The sequence below is a fragment of the Diabrotica virgifera genome, chromosome 1 (genome assembly GCF_917563875.1).
Source record: "Diabrotica virgifera virgifera chromosome 1, PGI_DIABVI_V3a".
Taxonomy (NCBI): Eukaryota; Metazoa; Arthropoda; class Insecta; order Coleoptera; family Chrysomelidae; genus Diabrotica; species Diabrotica virgifera.
Window position 1 is genome coordinate 5,048,614 of NC_065443.1, and position 21,829 is coordinate 5,070,442.

Sequence of the window (21,829 nt, forward strand, 5' to 3'; positions counted from 1 at the left end):
ACCAATTCAAAAAATCAATAATACAGTGAAATTTGAAGAATTCAGACCCATCAATACACTACCACCAATTGAAAAATTGATTGAACTTGTTGTATATGATCAAATTATTGAACATGTTAAAACAAATGCTATTTTGATAAGTAATCAATCTGGTTTTAGAAAGCAACACTATTGTGATTCGGCACTTCAATTGACAATTAGTAAATTTAAAACTGAATTGGATCAAAACAAATATGTAATATCTGTATTCTTAGACCTTAAGAGGGCCTTCGAGACCATAGACCGAAATATTTTACTGACAAAATTGTGGCAGTATGGCATTAGGGGTGGAGTTTTTGACTGGCTGAATAATTATCTATCAAATCGCAAGCAGAAGGTTAAATTCAATAATTTTATGTCAGATGAACTTAACATTGATATAGGTGTACCTCAGGGCAGTGTCCTAGGGCCTTTACTTTTTATTCTCTACTTGAATGATATAGATCTGTTTGTTGATTGTGAGTTTGTTAATCTTTTTGCTGACGATACGTTAATAGCTTGTAGTGATGTATGCCTGGAAAATGCAGTGGCAAAAATGAATTCAGTTCTGGAGGCTGTTTATAATTATTTAACATTAAACAAGTTAAAATTAAATGTATCAAAGACAAAAGCTCTAATTGTAACCAGTAGATATAAGTATAACAAAATCAATATAAATAACATTAATTTATCCATAAATGGTGAAAATATTGAAATAACAATAACTATTAAATACTTAGGTTTTCAACTTGATAACACTCTTTCATTGGAAGATCATTTTTTTTATATACACAAAAAAATCAGCAAGAAATTATACTTTTTTACAAGAATAGCAAAAAATTTATCTTTAGAAACTAGACTTACTGTATATAATTCAATAATCCAACCTCATTTTGATTATTGCCCATCAGTCTTATATTTGTTCAACCTAAATAAAATGGGGCAACTTCAAAAATTACAAAGTCGTGGTATGCGTATAATATTAAGAATGGGCCGATTGACACCAATAAATTTAATGCTGAATACATTGAACTGGTTTTCGGTATATCAAAGATTTCAATATTTTGCATCGATTTTGGTTTATAAAATTAAAAACAATCTAGCTCCCGATTATTTTCAGCAATTTATTAATTTTCCTAATACACACATACACAATACTCGAAATAAAAATAACATATACTTTTCTAAAATGAATTATAGCAGCTCAATGAATTCATTAATATTTAGAGGTTTCAGAGAATTTAATGAATTAACCCTTTGACTGCAGGAACCGCATATTTGCGTAATTTCAGTAGTGCACGAGATGTGCGGGAAACGCATATATATGCAACAGGGCTAACTGCTTCACTGCAGTTAGCGATTATTTGCATATAGACAAAATATAAAGTCATCAGATGGTTTCTGAATGAATGGGCATGAACCGCCCAACTAAAGTGCCTCGAGCGGGATGAGGTTCCCGCATTCAAAGGGTTAAGACTGTAGGACAGTTAAAAGTTTTAAAGATAAATTAAAGGTTTTCCTTAAAAATTTAAAGTAGTATTTGAATTGGCAGAGAACGTGCACAATATTTTTTTGTTTATTTTTATAGACTTTTATTGGTTGGTGAACTTGTTAATTTGATTATACATAATTCTTTATTAATTTTAAGAATAAATTAAAGGTTTTTCAGTTTTCTTGGGATAGTTATGTTGAAATGACAGTGAATGTACACAATTTTCTTGTATTTTTTTTTATTGTGAATCATTGTATTGATTGATTTCCTTTTGTTTATATGTAAAAAAAGTGTATTTAAGTTAAAAATTTGTATATTAGGTTACCTATTTGGAAATAAAGATATCTATCTATATAACTGTATGGGTTTTCATGACTTCAGAAAGTTTTTGTTTGCACAGATTCAAATATTACTAAGATAAATAATAAAAATATGATTTGTAAAAAGAATAGTATGTGGTAATTAAAAAAGAACTCTCTCAAAAATTGTTTATTATCATAAATCTACATAGTAAATAATTTATTTGAGAGGAATAAATCTAGAACTGTGGGTAGCACCAATACCTGGCCTACCGTGTTTAACAGGTTTGTAAGTCAAAGAGAATTCACCTAGATAGTGTCCAATCATTTCAGGTTTGATTTCAACTTGTGTGAAAGCTTTACCATTGTAAACGCCAACGATAGAACCAACCATTTCTGGAACAATGATCATGTTTCTCAAATGGGTTTTAACGATTTCTGGTTTTTCTAGTGGAGGGGCTTCTTTCTTTGCTTTACGTAGTTTTTTCACTAGGGCCATTGGTTTACGTTTCAATCCCCTTGTAAAACGCCTTCTGGCACGGCAATGCATGAGTTCCATGAGTTGCTCACTAAAAATCATAACATTAGGTTACATGAACATATTATAGTATTGTCTATATGGGATTGAGCCACAATTGTTGGGGCAATATCAATTAGGTGTCCCCAACATTCATTACACCAAGAATTGTGGCTCAAACCCATATAAACATGCATCAATAAAACAGTTTCAGAACTTTGCTAACATATTAGTTTCTAAATCTTACTTTGGCATGTCCAAAAGTTGATCTAAATCCACTCCACGAAAAGTGAATTTTTTGAAAGTCCTCTTCTTCTTGACTAGTTCTTCTGCCTGAAAAAGAAAAAGTTTTGTATACATACTTGTATGAACAATTAAATAAATTGCAGTAATTCAAAAAAAATATGGTACTTACTTTATCGGCCATATTGAAAAATTGTTTAGTTTAACTAATTAATCGGCAAAAACTTTTTGATGGACAATTTCCCGAAGGATTCTTCAACTTTTAAAAATTAGCGACTAACGCCATTAAATTCCAGACAGAAAGGTTGTCAAACTGTCAAAACACAGCGCTGCCAACCGACAAACGAAAAATGCAACCAATTTAGGGATTTTTGAACCAGTCGAAAAAAAAATAGTAAAAAAGCAAAATTAATAATAAAAATACAATAATACTTATGACAAAGATATTATACACGGTAATAACTTTGTTTAATAGCTTTGACTTACGATCAATGTAAAAATCAGGGATATTTTTAAATTTACAACAAAAAATTTGCAAGACACTAAAAAAGAAGAAAAAATGTGCGAGATCTTGATGTGGTTACTTGTTTTGATTCTTTAACGGATCGACGCTCACAGAAGAAGATAAACATCAAGTTTGTCTTACCTTGCAAAAAATAATCTTGATTTAATTTGAACTGGATAAACAATAATGTAAACATTTATTTGATTGGGATCTATTTGGTAGAATATTGTTCCCGTTAAAATGTCTTGTAGCTACGCAGATGGTTTGTCCCATTATGAAAATAAAGGAGTTCTAGGTGTTCCAGAAGTAAGATCTTTTATTTCAATACTGAATAATTAACTTAATAAATGAAAATAAGAGACATCTTATATTTCAATTCATTCAGAGAGGACCATCATCCTCTTAAGTACGTTTCACCCTCATGATCCTGGTTAGAGAATGGTGGTCCCCTGTGAAGGATTGAAATATAAGATGTCTCTCTCATTCTCATTTTATATTAGTTTACTCCTACCTGAGTACAGGGAACTAAGATTGTTTAAAATTTTTACCTAGATGAGTAGACAGGTAGTGAAATGCAATTTTAGATTTCCCCTAGTCTTCTTGAATTCATTGTTCATCTACTTTGCAAGTATTGGAACGCATGAATACAGAAGTTACCAGAATTTGGTCCCAGTAGAAGTCTTTATTTCCTCGGAAATAAAGCTTCGAACTTTTTAATTAATTTATACTTTAATCTTGTAGCAATTTGATTCAGAAAAGAAGGTTGATGAGAAGTGTGAGGTTTTGGCCCAATGGATCAAGAATTCTAAACATATAGTTCTCCACACTGGTGCAGGGATAAGTACATCTGCTGGTATACCAGATTTTAGGTAAATATTGTATACAATACAGATAATTTGATTCACATTGATTTTGTTTAATTTAAAGTCTCACATAGTTAAATGTGCTATTTAATCTATGTATGGTCTAATATTGATGAGTGCATACAATAGTAGAAAATAGCATAGAATAATAGAAAAACAGATTTCATATATTATGCACTTCACAAATTGTATTCATTCCTTTAATGAACAATCTCAAATTCTCCATGATTTCTGGCTTTGCAAGGACTGTGGGCTCTCATGGGGGTGTAAGTATATATATTAAAGAAACCTTTGATTCTGTTTCATTAAATCTTGAAAGTTTGTCTCTTGAAAAACATTGTGAAATAACAGGTGTACATTTGGTAAAATTTGATATTCAACTTGTCACTGTGTATCGTACCCCAGATGGTGATTTAAATCAATTCTTCAATACAATGTCAAAAGTTTTCAAAAAGTTAAATACAAATAAACCTCTTATTATAACAGGGGATTTCAATGTGCACTTCAATGAAAGGGATATTGCAGCCCTGGATCTGTGCAATTTCTTTAGATCCTATAACCTCAAAAAATCGATAAAATTTAACACCCGTTATAATAGATGTCTTGATAACATATTTACAAATATTAATAGTACCATGTTGCAATCCGAAGCTGTTGATCTTTCACACACTTCAGACCACAAAGGCATATTGTTTAAATGTGAAGTGTCCCAAACTACTTCTAAATCTAGAATAAGCTACAGGCCCATTACAGAGATGGGACTGGCCTCTTTAAATAACAATCTTTGCTTACAAAATTTTGAATTTATTGATAATGAATGTATTGATGTGGACTCAAGGTTTAAAATGTTTATCGATATTTTAACGCAGGCAATAAATCTGTCTTTTCCTGAAAAATCTAGGCTTGTTGAGCAAGGTAAACAATGTAAAAAAAATTCTTGGTTTAATGATGATTTGAAACTTATGAGGGAGAAACTACAATTTTTGACATCTTTAAATAAAAGTGACCCCGTTTTAGTGACAAAGAAAACACTCTCAGAATATAGGAAAAAATACAGACATGCTATACATAAGGCAAAGATTAAATCTAATGATGATTTTATATTAAACTCTAACAACCGTCAACAGGCTATGTGGTCCCTAATAAACTCAAGATGTAAGAATTTACCAATAAAAAATTCATCACTCAATGCAAATAGTTTTAATGATTTCTTCTGTGGTATTGCTGAAAATGTAATAAATACACTTAATCATACTGACCAATCATTCAATACATACCTTAGTTTTATACCACATGCTCCTTCATTCGCCTCTAATCATTGCTCCTTCAGATTTGAGCCAACAAATTTGGAGGAAGTTGTAAAAGCAATTGAAGAATTAAAAAATAGCCAGAGCAAGGACCCGGATGGAATGAACACAAAAATAATCAAGGCAATTAAACACAACATTAGCTTACCTTTAACTAAACTAATAAACTACTCAATTTCATCCTGCATTTTTCCTTCAGTGTTTAAAACTGCGAAAGTCATACCTCTCTTTAAACGTAAAGGTTCGGCTGATGATCATAATAACTTTCGTCCAATTTCTCTTTTGCCAATTCTTTCCAAAGTGTTTGAGAGAATCCTAAAGAAGCAGATCAATGACTATTTTGAATCTAATCGGCTTTTTGCAGTGCAGCAATTTGGATTTAGAAAAAACAAAACAACAACACTTGCTATCGATCATTTTACAGGCAGTATTTTGGAAGGATTTGAAAACTTTCTTGATACCCTTGCCTCGTTCCTTGATCTTACTAAAGCTTTTGATTGTGTCACTCATAGTATTCTTCTTAAAAAATTACATGCCTACAATTTTCATCCTATGTCTATTCAATTGATTGAGTCTTATCTATCAGATAGATTTCAATATGTGTTTTTTAACCAGCTCAAATCTGATAAAAAACCTTTGATGTATGGAGTGCCTCAAGGGTCAGTTCTAGGTCCAATATTATTTCTCATTTATATAAATGACTTGGGATTTTCACAAGAGGGCCCGGTAAGCACAGTCCTATTTGCTGATGATACTACATGCTATCAAAGTTACCACCCTTCCCAAATCAGTGATATTGATCTTGAGACCACAGAGAGCAATTTGTTCCAATGGTTTTTGGCAAATCGTCTCTCTCTCAATAACTCAAAATCACAAACAGTGAACTTTACCCTAAGACATAACACCATTACACATCCCATTTTAACAGATTGTTCACAGGAAGCTAAATTTCTTGGTGTTTATCTTGATCAGGGACTCACTTGGGAACGGCACATACTGAAACTTTCCCAAAAGCTCTCAAGCCAACTCCTTTTATTTAGAAACCTATCTAAGGTTACCTCCCTTCAAACCCTTCTTACATCATATCACAGCAACTTTCACTCACGACTAACTTACGCAATCCTTTCCTGGGGACACTCTTGCCATATAGATAAGGTGTTTGGTCAGCAGAGAAAGTGTATTCGCATAATCACAGGTCAGGGTTATCGGGACGATTGTAGGCAGTCTTTCAGAAACCTGAGGATTCTCACACTACCTTCTGTGTACATTATGCAGTGCCTGTTGTATGTTCATCAAAATGTAGATCTGTATAAAACACAACAGCATACTTATCAGACTAGAAATCATGATGCCCTTGTACCAGACTTCAGTCGACTTGAGAGGACCAGAAATGGAACCAGATACCTAGCATTGAAATTTTATAACTGTATACCAATATCTATTAAAAGTCTTGATTTTAACCAATTTAAGAGACAAATTAAAAATTATCTTCTGATGGGTGCTTTCTACTCATTTGAGGAGTACTTCAGATCTAAATTTTGTTTTGTCCTGTAATTTAATTAGTGTTTAGTTTTTAAATTTTAGTAATAGGTTTTTTTTACTGAAGTACTGTCAACTTTTAATGTAATTTTAGACAATTTTAATTATTGCTGACCTGTAAAAGTACATTTGTACATTATTACCAATAAATACTCTACTCTACTCTACTCTATTCAAAATGAAGGTCTTAAGCTATCTTTATTAGAATCTATCGAAATTATATATATACACCGTTTTTAGGCGTCAACGCCCTTCTGGTAGGGATCTATGGAGGAGTGTCACCGAGCTGCAAGCCCTTATCCCTTGCTGTACCACTCCTCCATAGGCTGATCAGACACAAGCTTATTTCAGACCAAGCCATAGATTCTTTTGGAATTTTAGACTACGACGGCCAGGGCTCAAACCTTGAACAAATATCCTCTAGCTCTACACAATCTAACATCTATGGAAATTGATAAATTAAAAAATACAGATATAATTCTGGACTTCGGATGTAAATTACACTATGTCATTTCGAGCAACTGTGTTTAAGTGTGTTTGCAACAAAGTTTAGAGCACTTAGGATGTTAATAAAAATCTCATATCTGAGTCAATGCTGAGTCTTTGTCTGAATAATCCTTCATATTTAAACAGGTCTGTCCAGAGTGCACCAACTTGCTGTTTAGGGGAGTGCAATTAGAACAAAAATATGCATTGTTTCGGAAAAATTCAAACAAGCTTATATTTTACTAAAACTTTTTTTCTTAGTTTATACACATGTTAAAGTAAAAAAGTTCTACTCGCAGATTTGGTCGCTAATTGTTTATTAATTCTTTAAGCAATCATTAAAATCATCATTTTACTTCAGTCAAATATGTTTCTATTTCGTTTTTGATTATGCTGAATCCGAAGATGACATTGCAATTTGAAAATTCTTATACAGAAGTTCTTATACAGTATGTCTGCGTAGCTAGGAACCACATATTATTATGGAAAACTTTTTTTATTATCAATTTTACGAAAAAAAGTTATTCTTCATAAAATGCTCTGGATAGTCAAAAATCTAAAACTCAACCATCAGATATCAAATTTTATCAATTTTTTATGAGTTATGTCAAAAATATGAATTTCGTTAAAGAATAAAGTACCTTTATATTCCAGAATATCAAAAAATGCTATTATGAAAAGTTGTTTGAAATTAAAAACTATGTTTAAATATAAAATTAGATCATTCTAATCGAAAAAAATTTTTTTTAAATTGTTTCTCAAATTATGGATACTCATCATCATTTTATTACAATTATGATAACTATTTTATTATAACTTTTTCGAAAAAAAGTTATTCATCATAAAATGCTCTCCCTGCTCTAAAATCTAAGATACAACCATCAGATATCAAACATTTTTAATTTTGTTCTGAAGCTATTTTCTTGTGGCATTTTTTTTTACTAAGCAACAACATTTTTGTTTATTTAATATTCATTTGTATTTTGACAACGACACCCGACTTGGGCGTCGAAACGTTAATAAAATCATTTTTAGGTAAAATTGTGGCTTATTTCCCATTTGAATATACTTGATTTTTAATTTTATATAAGGTATGTAAAAAATCTGAATTATTCTTAAGAGTTAAGTGCCTCTATTATTCACAATATATTAATTAGAAGGATGCAATTAACACTAAAACAAATTTTTTAATTCCAAACAACTTTTCTTAATAACAATTTTCGATATTGTGAAATGTAAAGGTACTTTACTCTTGAGTGAAATTCATATTTTTTGACATACCTCATATAAAATTAATTAAATTTGATATTTACGATATGCATTATATATATTATTATATACGATGCAGAGTATCTTATAAAGAATAACTTTTTTCTTAAAACTGATAATAAAACAGTTATCAATAGGTTCCAAGTTACGCAGACATACTGTATAAGAGCTAAAAAAAAATTTTTTGCTGAACATTTATTATTGTTGAAGCTTATTATTAAATGTATTTTAGGTAAGTTTTACAGAAACGGTTTTGATCACTTTGTATAAACATTTTTTTAGCTAGTAATTTTCGGTTTTTGTATCACATTTTTGTTATCTTTCTTAATTTAGTGTATTTTAAAGACTACATCTTAAGCTTTAAAAAAGCACTTATAAAACTGTAATAGATCTGTTCAAACTTGAGTAATACCGTCTTAAAGTGGTGGTAATTCTATAAAACTACGAAGATTTCAAAAATTACATTTTTTGAGACGTCACATCATGTGAATTAAATTTTTGAGATTTTTTTTGAATGAAACATCATTTAATAAGATGCTTGAAAGGTAAGTTGTGCAAAATTGAGAGTTTTATCGGAAAAATTGTATTAGTTACACATTTTTAAATCATCTTTAAACAAAATTCATGTAACAAAATTCACTTGCTGCCCACACCGTACTTATGCCCATAGATTTTATTTATTTTTATTATAACCATAAGATAGCTTAATTATTCTTCTTTTATGTTCAATTTGTAAAATTTCATTTGATCCATTGGTTAAAGAATTACATTAAAATAACTCAACCGTGCACTTCGCCGTATGCTAGTTTACAGTGTGCCAATGTTTGTGAGAAGCGTGACTTTAGCGTTATAAATAAAAAATTATAAAAGATACAGATTCAATTTTAGAAAATTCTTTGTATAAGGTTTTTTTTGTAAACTTTTCTGAATTTTTCAATGGTCAAGTCAGTTTTTTTCTAAAATTTATATTTTCGGAGTTATTTAAAAAAACTTCTAATTTCGCAGTTCATTTGTTTAATAAAAAATTAAGCACCCACTTCTCAAGTAGAACTTTTTGATATGTTGTTTATTAAACATTTCTTAATGCAATTATAAAAAGTTCTATCTTGTTTGATTTTTTCCGAAGTGAAAATCTATATGCACTCCCCTAGTTATTAGGATTATTCGCACACACAGACTCAGTGCTGACTCTGAAAACCAGCGTGCACCTTGGATGTGCCCTAAGTCACTATCCCTACTTTAGCAACTCTCCTATTTGCCCGTACCTGGTTGTCACTAGGAAGCTGCGTACAAATTTATCAGTTTATATTTTTCAAGTTGAAGTCAGTAAACATAATATAAATCAATGTTTAACCTTTAAGGGGCCCTAATGGAGTCTGGACGTTAGAGAAGGAAGGAAAGAAACCAAATATTAATATTTCATTTAATGAAGCAATTCCTACCAAAACTCACATGGCCATCAAGCATTTGTTGGACAAAAATATTATTCACTACGTAATAAGCCAAAATATAGATGGACTTCACTTAAAGAGTGGCGTTTCTAGAACACATATGGCTGAATTACATGGGAACATGTTTATTGGTCAATGTAACACTTGTGAAAGGTAAGGAGGGCTTCTTTTAAATTAATTTGAAATCGATATTTCTTGTGCTCTTAAACTACATTCGTTCAATAATTCTCTATATTCCTACTTTAGAAGTAGGTTAACTCAACTAACTAACTAGCCTCAGAGCTGGATTGTTTATTAACAGCTTGGCTGCGTTTAGAGATATCTATAAACTTACATTGAGTGTGTTACAAGTGATATATGTCCTGTATTGAACCTTTGCCACAGTGTGTTACTATGCAGTTGATCCAGCCAACTGTTAGTACTATATGAGGTCTAATTGTCTCGTAATGCCATAGCCATAGCCAAGATGTTTGCTCAGTACTGTGCTGCAGTGTATAGTGAGGACGAATGTCCTATTCCTAATAATAGTGCAAGGGCTAACACTAGTTTCAACATTACTGGTTGTGACTTATCTATTTCAGAGGTATATACCAAATTATCCCAGCTAAACATACATAAGGGTCCAGGGCCTGATGGAATCCCACCCAAGTTACTGAAATACTGTAGTTTTAATCTTGCTCGTCCCTTATTCTTTATTTTTCAAAAATCATTACTAACGAGTGAATTCCCTCCCGTTTGGAAAGTTAGTTTTATATCACTGATATTCAAGAATGGCGATAGAAGAGGGGTTGAAAGCTACAGACCTATTAGTATCCTTAATACTATACCTAAACTGTTCGAGAGTTTAATATGTGACAAAATTAAGCCTACTATACAAAATGTAATCATTGAACAACAGTATGGTTTTGTTATGGGGAGATCAACTGAAATGAACTTGTTAAATTATACCTCCTTCTTAAATGAAGCATTGGAAAGCAAACAACAGGTAGATGCGATTTATACAGATTTTTCCAAGGCATTCGATAGGGTCAACCATACGTTATTGTTACATAAGATCGAACAGTTAGGTTTCTCTGATCCTCTGCTTAGTTGGATTCGAAATTATCTATTAGATAGAAGGCAGATAGTTTGTACTAAGAATTATTTCTCTAATGAAATTATAGTTAAATCGGGGGTACCTCAAGGCTCCCACTTAGGACCTATCCTTTTTAATTCATTTATAAATGACATAAATAAAAGTTTCAATTTAGCTCAATTTCTTCTATTTGCTGATGACCTTAAATTATTTCACATAATTACCTCTGATTTAGATCGCTACTATTTGCAATCAGATTTTAATGGTCTTGTGGAATGGTGCTCACTTAATGGTATTAACTTAAATGCAAACAAATGCCATGCTATAACTTTTACTCGACTAAGAAACTTTGAGAATAATTCTTACTATATACAGACACTAGGTTACAAAATTAGTTGACTTAGTTAAAGATCTGGGTGTTATTCTTGACACTAACTTGAATTTCAACCTACACATTAATACCATGGTTTCTAAGTCATTAAAGATGCTTGGCTTTGTTAAAAGATGTAGCTATGACTTTACGACTGGTCGTTTTTTAAAATACCTTTATTGTTCTTTGGTTAGACCACATTTAGATTATGCATCATGTGTTTGGTCACCTCAATATAATGGTCACATCAATAAAATCGAACAAGTTCAGCGTAAATTCTTACGTTATTATGCTTATAAGATGCATCTCACTGGTCAAAGTTATGAGTCTTTACTGCAAACTATTCGACTTGACTCATTACAGAGTCTTCGTCAACATAAAGATCTTTGCTTCTTATATAACTTAATTCATGGTCATAAATTCTGTATCTCACTCTTAAATAAGATTGGTCTACATGTACCTTCAAGAACCACCCGTTCTGTGACCACCTTCCACGAGGTCATTAACCATACAAACTATGGTTCAAGTTCCTATCTCTGTAAAACTATTAAATTAGCAAATACATTGTCTCCGCATATTGATTTCTTTATGAACAACTTTACTGCGTTTTCCACACAATTACATTTACATTTATATTTAACTTAATGTTCTAATTTCAAGACTGATTTGTCATTTACTATTATTGTCTTTTTAGATAGACTTAGATATTTAGATTTTTTACTTTATATTATAGGACTAGCTCTCAATTGTGAAATGAGAGCAAGTAATTTTATTTTTTTGTTGTTGTTTATTATGTATTTACCAATTTTGTACCTACTAGCACTAGTTCTTATTTTGAATTGTTTTTATAATTTGTGTGACATTTTAATTGTATCATGTACTAATGGACTTCGGTCCGTCAATAAATAATAAAAGTAATGCAGTCAAGGCGTTAATATATTTGTTTCATTTTAGCCAATTTGTTAGACCAGAAGCTACCTCAACTGTTGGCAAGAAATGCCTAAATGAAGATTGTAAAAGATCCTCTATGCTACGAGGACGTACTTGTAGAGGTAAACTACACGATACAATTCTAGATTGGGAGGACAGTTTACCGGAATATGACTTGGAAATGTCCGATTATCATTCCAGGTATAGTATTTATTAAATCATAATTTATTTATTTGAAAATTGCAAAATTTCTTCAACACAATAAAAAATGTGCGCAATCAAAAATTCCTTTAAATTTAGTTTAATGGTGCGAATCCTCATGAGATTACCTCATGAGACTCTTTATCTCCTATCAAGAAACTAGACCAGTAAGGATCTGTTTTTAGGTGGATGTGAATTTAGGTAGATTTTGAATAATAATTTTGCAATCTAAACTTTTTTTAAAAAAGAATGTGGGTGTACTTTGTACGCACGTAAGAAGTTATACTTCTATTATATGATTTCAACGAAATTAATATACTTTTTATTTATATTTTGTTTAAATATTAAACTAATTTATACTTACTACTTCTCAAACATTTTTATTAGAACAGTGCCAAAAATTAAAATAATAAAAGAATAAAACACACACAAACACATTAAACAAGCCACAAATGATGTCTGAACATTAATTGTCGAAAATTTTTTTAACTAAATACGTATTTTCTGAAAATACTATTATATAATAAATATACTTACAATCATAAAATGTATTAAAAAAAAAAAACAAAAAAGAAAGTTTCTATTGGGACTCGAACCAGCGCTGATAAGAGCGGTTGGTATTGGAATTCATTTGCTTTCTCCGCTTAGCCACGTACACTATGTGTCATTATTTACGAAGATCGACTAACTAAACCGATTAAACTTGTGATATTTTGATATTTTGAAAATTGATCAAATTATTTTAATTTTGAATTGAAATGATTTAGAATTGAAAAAATACAACAAAACATAGAGTAAAAAACAATATATTAGGTGAATATTGATAGAAATTTTGATGGTAATCAAATTATATAAATAAAAGTATTACATACTATGTATTTTGGCAGATCAAATAGGTAGGTTTATACCCATGATACATTAACAATTATTACGTACCTGTTGCTTTTAAAAACTATTTAAAAGTCACTACAATATTATAAACTTTTTTGTTTCTGTCCTCACAACAATAAAACTAATATATTATACATTTGTTTACCTTTACCTCCAAACCACAGCTGCCATATCGGATAATTTTTGACATGTCATTTGAACATCCAATCAGAACAAAGTTATAATGCGCATGCGCCGGGCTGATAGGTTTTAACATATAAAAAAATCACCCTCTATCGCCGGTAAAGAAGTATAACTTCAAAAATTAAAATTTTTTAAAATCTTGCACAACAAAAACTAGAAGATACAAAGATTTGTCAATTTTTTTACATATAAAGAAGCACTCCACCTATCTAATGCACTTTACAGAATTGAAATCGGATTACTTAAGCAGCCTCAGCAATGTTTTAAAGTTATAAACAATTTTTAATCTTATAAACAAATTAGTGCTGTGGCCAGGAGGGGGTGCTATGGGCTCCTTTATTTAGATGGACTTACCCAAGATTTTTATGTATTTTTTGACCCGTAGAACACGATTTTTTTGGGTAACAGTTGATCCGGATGTCGATAAGATTGTTATAAACAAAGAACTTGAGGAATTACATAACATCGATTTTTCGCAAAATAAAACATTTTTTTGTATATCTTGGGTAATTCTAAGCAAAAAATGTTCTTACAAGTTTTTTCGTAGGATGCATAGTTTTCGAGATAAACGCAGTGGAACTTTCAAAAAATCGAAAAATTGCAATTTTTGAACGCGAATAACTTTTGATTAAAAAATAAAATAGCAATTCTACTTACCGCATTTGAAAGTTTAAGTCAAATTATACCGGTTTTAATTATTTGCATTGCTAAAAATTATTCTTTTTATTATTAAACAAAGCTATTTGTTTATAAGCCAAAAAATTGTTTATAAGTTTAAAACATTGCTGAGGCCCCTTAAATAATCCGATTTTAATTATGTAAAGTGTATTAGATAGGTAGAGCACCTCTTTGTAAAAAAATTAGCCAACTTCTAAATGGTCTACTTTTTGTTCAGAAAGATTTTAAAAAATTTGAACTTTTTTAAAAACATTTAGATTGCAAATTTATTATGCAAAATCTATTAGGTCGATTTTAATGAAATTTGGTACACAGTTTAAATATGTTACAAAGAATTTCCTAAGTAAATTACTAAGGTTCTAAGTGCCACCAAAGTGGTTAAAAACATTGAATAACAACAGGCGTATTTTGCCCCCTTATTTTGTATTTATTGCTATATTGCAGAAAAGGTAATACGTTAAGACATTTTTGACCAGTCGTATATCATACAAAATTCAATTATCTTTATTTTATTTCTTTACGACTTTGTTCCAAAACGAATCGTTTTGAAGTTATAAGCAAAGAGAGCAGAAAAAAATCGACGTTTTTCGAAATTTTTAAATATTTTAATTTTTTTATTAATGTTCCGGGCATATTTGAGAAGGAGCATAAGTCAATTATTATTACTGAAGGTTTCACCTAACTTTATCTGTAAAAATCCGAATGCCACCTCTCACATCCAAAAATAGACGTTTTTTCACAGATCCTTACTGGTCTAAACACTCATTTTAATTGTGGAAATAGACCTGAAATACGTGATATATAGTTTTTCCACTGTATCTTTGCCTAAGTATGACATTATTCACAAATTATTTTTTATATTACTTCTCTTTCCTACTCACAGAAACTGAAACTGTTAATTTAAGCTGCCTGTCCATACACAACACCATGCATTGAACAAAGACAGCCATAGAACGATGGTTGGTGATTGATTTATCTACTGACAGTTGACAATTGTAAATTTTGTTTTGACAGATGTTTGTTTTTAGAAGAAAAACACATTGCAGAAGCTTCTTCAAAGATCACAGGATTTTAACACTTCCTCCTTTATATATTTTAGAAACTGTTTGCTTCGTCAACATCTACATGTCTTTCCAGCAAGACCTAATCATGACTATTCCATCAGAAATTTTACCTTTGACATCTGTTTACCGATCCCGTCCACTGAGTTAGTAAAGAGATCTATATTATATTCTACAAAAAAACTATACAACCATCTCCCTCTACAACTGAAATCTGCAACATCTTTCCCCAAGTTCCGTAAAATGACAAACGCCTATCTATCTGAAAGACCATATTATTCAATAGAGGAGTTTCTTAATCAATAGCTAAGAAATTACCTTACCCTTATGTACAAGTAGTATTTTTATCTATATTTGGGTGTCATATGCAGCAGCTTAACTTATTAACCTTATTAGTTCCTAAGGTTGATTATTTGTAATTTATTTGAATTTTGCAATAGATTGTTTTTGCTTTACTTAATTATTTTTTATGTATATTGACGATTTATGTATTTTTAGTAAATTGTATTTTGTTTTGTAAGCTTTGTATATAAAATTGTACACTTTTCAATGACAATAAAACATATTTCTATTCTATTATAATGTACATTTCTGTAATGAACATTTTTTGTTTTAGTCTAGCTGATTTAAATATTTGTTTGGGTACCACCCTTCAGATAGTTCCTAGTGGTAATCTACCTCTTCGATGTAAAAAATATGGCGGAAAAGTAGCTATAGTGAATCTCCAACCTACCAAACATGTAAGAAATTATCTGTATATCCTTTTTCAAAAGTATTTTTCAAAATAAAAATAGGATGTTCTATTTAAAATTACTGAAGAAATAATGTACTTGTGTTTTGACTCGCCCTGGATTGGTTATAAAAAAATTAGCAGTATAAATTACTTGAAAATTTTGACAATCAATACAAAAATGTGGCAGCAATAGATCATTGTTGTTGTGTTTGTTTTTAATTATACAGGGAGTTGAACTTGTTTTTCATGGAAAATTGGTTATAATTTTGTAAATACCCTATATATAACATAATAAAACTTTATATTGGTGTGGGGGGTGGGGAGTGAAGGAGATTTTGAGCTAAAATACATGGCGGTCCATTAAAAAAACATAAGTTTGGTCTGCAACTATGTTATCGAACACCCTGTAACATTTTGATTTTGTAATGTGAACCTTAAAGATGATTACAATTTTTGTTACTAACTTTTATTGCTATATATTATTATAGCGAATCTATTGAGTTTTATGATAATACTAATCAATCACCCTGTATATTGGATATTTGTTTTTCATTGTTTTTTTAATATAATTTTTTTGATGAAATAATTTTCGAGATTGTTTAAAGCGTTTATCATATTTTAGGATAAAAAGGTAGATTTAATAATCAATAGCTATGTAGATGACGTCATATCAAGAATAATGAAAAAACTAGGTCTCGAAATTCCGGATTATTCTACCGAAGTCGATCCAACCAAAAACCAACTGCCATCGTCTGTGATTGAATGGAATATTTTAAAAACCAATATTGATGAATTTAGAGACAAATATGATGTACTGGTGAGAGAATACAAAAAACTGAGAATAGAACAAAACATTTTAAATAACTCAAAGAAACTAGCTAAGACAGTGAGGCTGAGGAAAGAAAAAAGTATTAAGAAAAACTCTAGATCTAGAAAAAAGAAGACATCGAAAGCAGAGCTCAATTTGGTGAATCAATCCAATCTTAAAATTGAACTGACTAAATTAGTTGATATGGAAAATATGTATTCAGCATGATGCATTTGTTAGGTATAATTTTATGTAATGACCTTAACCAAAAGAAACTCTAATGATGATGATGAATTGTTTTGTAATTTTTGATAATTTCTTCTTAGTATACTCTCAATTTTTATTATTCAGAAATGATCAATCGGAGATTCTTTCTCTGTTATATAATTGATTATTAGGATTATTTTTGAATATTTTGGAATCTACAGTTATAAGTAGCGTTATTGGCTGTAGGTTTAAATTAATAATTACGATTTTCCGAAACTTTTTTTTTGTAGTACCTATCTTAATATTTTTTTCAAAGGTCGTCTGGAGAATCATTTTTAAATTGTAAACTAATTTTTCTATTTGACATTTCGACAGCTCATACCGAAATATCCATATTAAATACATATTATAGTTTTTAATGGAATCAAAAAATTTTTTAATTGACCTTTATCAATACCATCATTCCATCAAATCCTGAGCAATATACTGTCCACTAAAATATAATTTGAAAAAAGAAGATTACTAATACAAAGTCTTAAAAAATTTATCTTGGACAGAGATTTTAATGCGAAGGACACCTACTGGGGCTCCAGATTAATTACTTATCTTAATATTAATTATCTTCTGCAGCTAGAGAGCATATCTGTAACTTTTATTCGACTGGCAAGCCGATGTACTGGCCTATAGATACGAATAATATACCAAACCTATTAGATTTATATATTACTGTTACTGTAACTATATAACAATGAGTGCTAGAGTACCATAAGGCAGTGTTTTAGGTCCATTATTGTATATGCTATAAATCTACGATATACCAGTATTTAATGTAAGCACAACTGCTACGTTTACTGATGATACAAATATATTAACAGTTGACGATGATGAAATCGAAGCAAAAGTAAAACTACAACATGTACTCAATGAGGTTAATGCATGGATCAAGAAATTGCGTATCAAACTCAATGAGACTAAATCAGTACATGTAGATTTCACCAACAAAAAGATAAATAAATCATCGATAGTAATAAATGGCACTACAGCAAAACATCTGGCATGCATCTAGATATCAGGTTAAAATCGAAAGAATACATCAAAAAGAAAAAAAAAATAGAATTTAACATCAAATATAGAAAACTGTATTGGATCCATGGAGAAAAATCGAAGCTGTCAATACACAATAAGCTCATGATATTATATAAACAAGTACTGAAGACGGTATGGGCATATGGTTATAGCTCTGCGTATGTGTCAGCGCGAATAACATCGAAATGATTCAGAATGAGAAGATTCAGAAGTTTTTAGAATAAAGTGCTGAGTGACATTGTAAATGTTCCCTGGTACATAAGAAGTAGCCAACTACAAAGAGACCTAGGTGTGGAAATGGTCGCAAATATGATTAAAGAACATATTTGCAAAGAAGCATGAAGACATACCTCATAACTGCCAGTTACCTTTTTACTGCATGACTCAGAGAACTCAACCAACATTAATTTTAAGATAGAGAAAATTTGCTCGTTATCTAATCTTTTGTGACTATGGTTTGTTTTTAAACCAGGAGGAGTAAACTGAAAAGACAGATTCACACCCAAGAAAGTCACTAGAAGAATCACCATATACGTCTTCTTTTTTGGTTGATCATATCGGCCTTCGACGGTAATCCATACATATTATATTATACCAATACGTAGGTAGCTAAAGAGTTCTAAAAACAACTGTTTTTATATAAAAGTAGACTAAAAATCGAAAAATTAAATGAATAACGCAGAAAACAAAAAATTGTCGGTATAACTTAATCTATAAAATGACAGAGATGTCAAAATTCAATAATGTCATTAGTGTCAAAATTTCATAACAATGGAGTAAACTTGCCTGAGGCTGGACCAATTACAAACAAGCTTTAAGGCACGGTAAATTTAAATTACTTCTCTTAGTTTAAAAACAGACCATAGTTCTAAATAACTAAGGCACTGCTTAGATATTTTTTTAATAAAAAAAATTTCATCAAATCCAACAGGGCAGTAAACTTGTCTTTAACTGTAATGACATTGTAATTCATAGGAAAAACCTTAAGCTATTTTCTTGTGGCATCTTAATACAATTTACTATCTTTATTGGGAACAAGCCACAATTTTACTTTAAAATAAGTTTATTTTGGCGCTTTATATATTTACTATTTTTCAAAGTGAATAACCCAGTGAGACGTTTTATGGTTGTGAAATAAATTATTCGTCACGTTTTTCTAGAAATATATTTAATTTATTAATAAAAATTTTAAAAATAGTAATACTTTATATACATGCATATTAATTTGTTAACGGGTCCATATAAAAATAAATATTTTAAGAATAAATACAAGAACATGTCGAAACATATTAATTACAATAAAAAGCAGTCTTGGGATTAGCTTTGTACACCTGCTCCCACACTTGCATTCTCTCCTCTTCTGGATTAACTTCCATTTTTAATTCCTCTCCAATATTAAGATAGTTAAGTTTTTCTCCTTCAATGGGTTTCCATTCAATACCCAAATCACATCCTTTTGGAGTCGGGTTTCCGTATTTGGCGAAATTTGTCCATAAGGCAATGCATTTCTGCTGAGCATTCCTTTCGGCGTCTCCTACGTCAGGGTTTTGACTTGTTTTAAAAAAGTAGGCTATGTCATCTCCATGGAAGGCACCTACAAAGATATAGTTATATTAGGCTTTGGTCGGAAGCTTAGATTGTATTAGCTGAATTGATGATTGATGGTAAGGCAGTAGGACTTGATGGAATAGCTGTGGAGGTTGAGGTTTGGAAGGTTCTTGGTGAGGAAGAGGTTGATGTTTTGTGGTAAATGATGAGTAGGAAGACTAAGATGGGCAAGGCAAGATCACAGCAGAACAATCCTCCTAAAAGAATCCTTACGCCAGAACCCGTGGTAAGTATACTTCTATAGAAATAGGGGTAGGCCAAAACTCAGATGGAAGGATGGTGTAGATGAGGATGGGAGAAAAATAGGCGTAGCAAACTGGCAACGGTTGGCAATGGATAGGATTGACTGTCGTAATAGACTTGAGAAGGTGGAGGCTCTTTCATAGGGCTGTAGCACCATTGATGATGATGAGTAGGATATATCAGGAAGAAGGAATACCCAATGCATGGAGACAGAGTGTTATGGAATCAGTATATAAAGATAGAGGGGATATTCAGTACTGTAAGTTTATTAAAAAAAAGTGAAGTTTATTAATTAATTATTTCTTTCTAATATTTTTCCCCACTCTTTTGAACTATTTTATATTTGTATTGTATTATTAAATAATTCATATAAAGAATATTTTGTTGTATATTATGGATACATACATTAGGGACATTAATCATATACCTTTTGAAACAAAAGAAATTAATAACTTATCAAATTTAAAAATTTACTTACAAAATGATGATCAACATTTTAAAATTTTACACCAAAATATAAGGAGCATTTACAGGAATTTTAATGAATTTGAAATTTTGATAAAACAATTAGATTGCAACTTTGACTGTATCGTGTTAACGGAAGCATTTCGTATTGGCGACGTTGGTTGTCATAAGCTTGAAGGGTACCAAATAATTTACAATCAAGGAAATATTAATAAAAATTATGGAACAGTACTATACTTCAAAAATTATCTTGACCACTGTACAAAAATTATAGAAGTAGGGGAACATAAAGTAATACAAATGCTGGTAACATGTAATAACAACAAAAAAATACTAATCACTGCTCTTTACCGACCACCTTCAACGAATGTAGAACATTTCGTGTCAAACCTAAAGGAATATCTAGAACAAACAAAATCATGTCATGCAGACTGTCATATTCTGGTTGGAGATATTAATATAAACATATTAGAAAATAATGATAATGCTAATGATTACTTAAATACTCTCTCAGAATACAACTTTAATTCTTTAATAAATAAACCAACAAGACTAAATAACTGTCTGGATCACGTATTTGTAAAATTTATATCCAAAGATCCAATAAACGATTGCAAAGCAGCTGTTCTAGATACAAATATTACAGATCATAAGACAACTGTAGTCACTGTGCCACTAAATATTAAAAATAATCTACCCAACAGAAAGAAAGAAATATTAAATTACAATAACTTAAAATTGGACATTAAAGATTTTGATTGGACTGAGTATTATAACTTAAAAGATATTAATGATCAAACGGAATACTTAATAAAGATATTAACGTTTTACATAAATAAACATACTGACACCATTAAAATAAAACGTTATAATTTTAAAAGAAAAAAATGGATTACAGCAGGACTAGTAAACTCCATCAATAAAAAAACTATACAAACAACATATAAATATGCCAGGTAACAAAGAGATACAGGAAACTTATATCAGATACCGTAAACATTTGAATATAGTTATTAAAGCTGCAAAGAAAGATTATTTTAGACATGAAATTATTAAAAATAATCAATGTTCCAAAAACCTGTGGAAAATAGTTAATAACTGTAATAACGAACAGAATAATACCAAAAACTTCAAAGAAATAGTTACTGAAAATAATCAATCTCTTACGAACATTGATGAAATAGCTGAAGAATTTAATGATTATTTTTCCACAGTCGGAGAAATATACGCGAAAAAAATAACAAAACCTTTATCTCAACCTCCAAAACGATGTACTACATTGAATTCCTTCTTTTTAGCAG

At 30.4% G+C, this 21,829-nt stretch overlaps 3 protein-coding genes across 3 annotated transcripts in view; 1 reads left to right on the forward strand and 2 right to left on the reverse strand.

Annotated features, from left to right (window-relative positions):
• Positions 1–1,984: 1,984 nt before the first annotated feature.
• LOC114335163 (40S ribosomal protein S15) lies at positions 1,985–2,918 on the reverse strand. The gene is made up of 3 exons (XM_028285346.2): positions 2,742–2,918; positions 2,574–2,659; positions 1,985–2,378 (listed from the first exon to the last, which is right to left on the reverse strand). Exons 1-3 carry the CDS (start codon positions 2,751–2,753, stop codon positions 2,030–2,032), a joined length of 447 nt encoding a protein of 148 aa, XP_028141147.1. The 5' UTR covers positions 2,754–2,918; the 3' UTR covers positions 1,985–2,029.
• Positions 2,919–3,140: 222 nt separating this feature from the next.
• LOC114335156 (NAD-dependent protein deacetylase Sirt6) lies at positions 3,141–17,209 on the forward strand. The gene is made up of 6 exons (XM_028285334.2): positions 3,141–3,380; positions 3,816–3,943; positions 9,900–10,142; positions 12,389–12,565; positions 15,995–16,118; positions 16,734–17,209. The coding sequence occupies exons 1-6, from the start codon at positions 3,315–3,317 to the stop codon at positions 17,145–17,147; spliced, it is 1,152 nt and encodes a 383-aa protein (XP_028141135.1). The 5' UTR covers positions 3,141–3,314; the 3' UTR covers positions 17,148–17,209.
• A 2,152-nt stretch (positions 17,210–19,361) lies between these two features.
• The window catches only part of LOC114335172 (juvenile hormone esterase), a 67,290-nt gene continuing 64,822 nt past the window's right edge, over positions 19,362–21,829 (reverse strand). Inside the window, exon 6 of the mRNA XM_028285357.2 lies at positions 19,362–19,806. Within this exon, the coding sequence (XP_028141158.2) occupies positions 19,502–19,806 (305 nt within the window). The 3' untranslated portion in view covers positions 19,362–19,501. The remainder of the gene's footprint in view (positions 19,807–21,829) is intronic.

Coding starts and splice junctions, on each gene's coding strand:
- LOC114335163 (XM_028285346.2), bottom strand. Junction 2,379..2,573: donor CAACTTTTGGACATGCCAAA/GTAAGATTTAGA, acceptor TATGATTTTTAG/TGAGCAACTCATGGAACTCA.
- LOC114335156 (XM_028285334.2), top strand. CDS start 3,315: ATGTCTTGTAGCTACGCAGATGGTTTGTCCCATTATGAAAATAAAGGA. Junction 3,944..9,899: donor GCTGGTATACCAGATTTTAG/GTAAATATTGTA, acceptor TTAACCTTTAAG/GGGCCCTAATGGAGTCTGGA. Junction 10,143..12,388: donor CAATGTAACACTTGTGAAAG/GTAAGGAGGGCT, acceptor GTTTCATTTTAG/CCAATTTGTTAGACCAGAAG.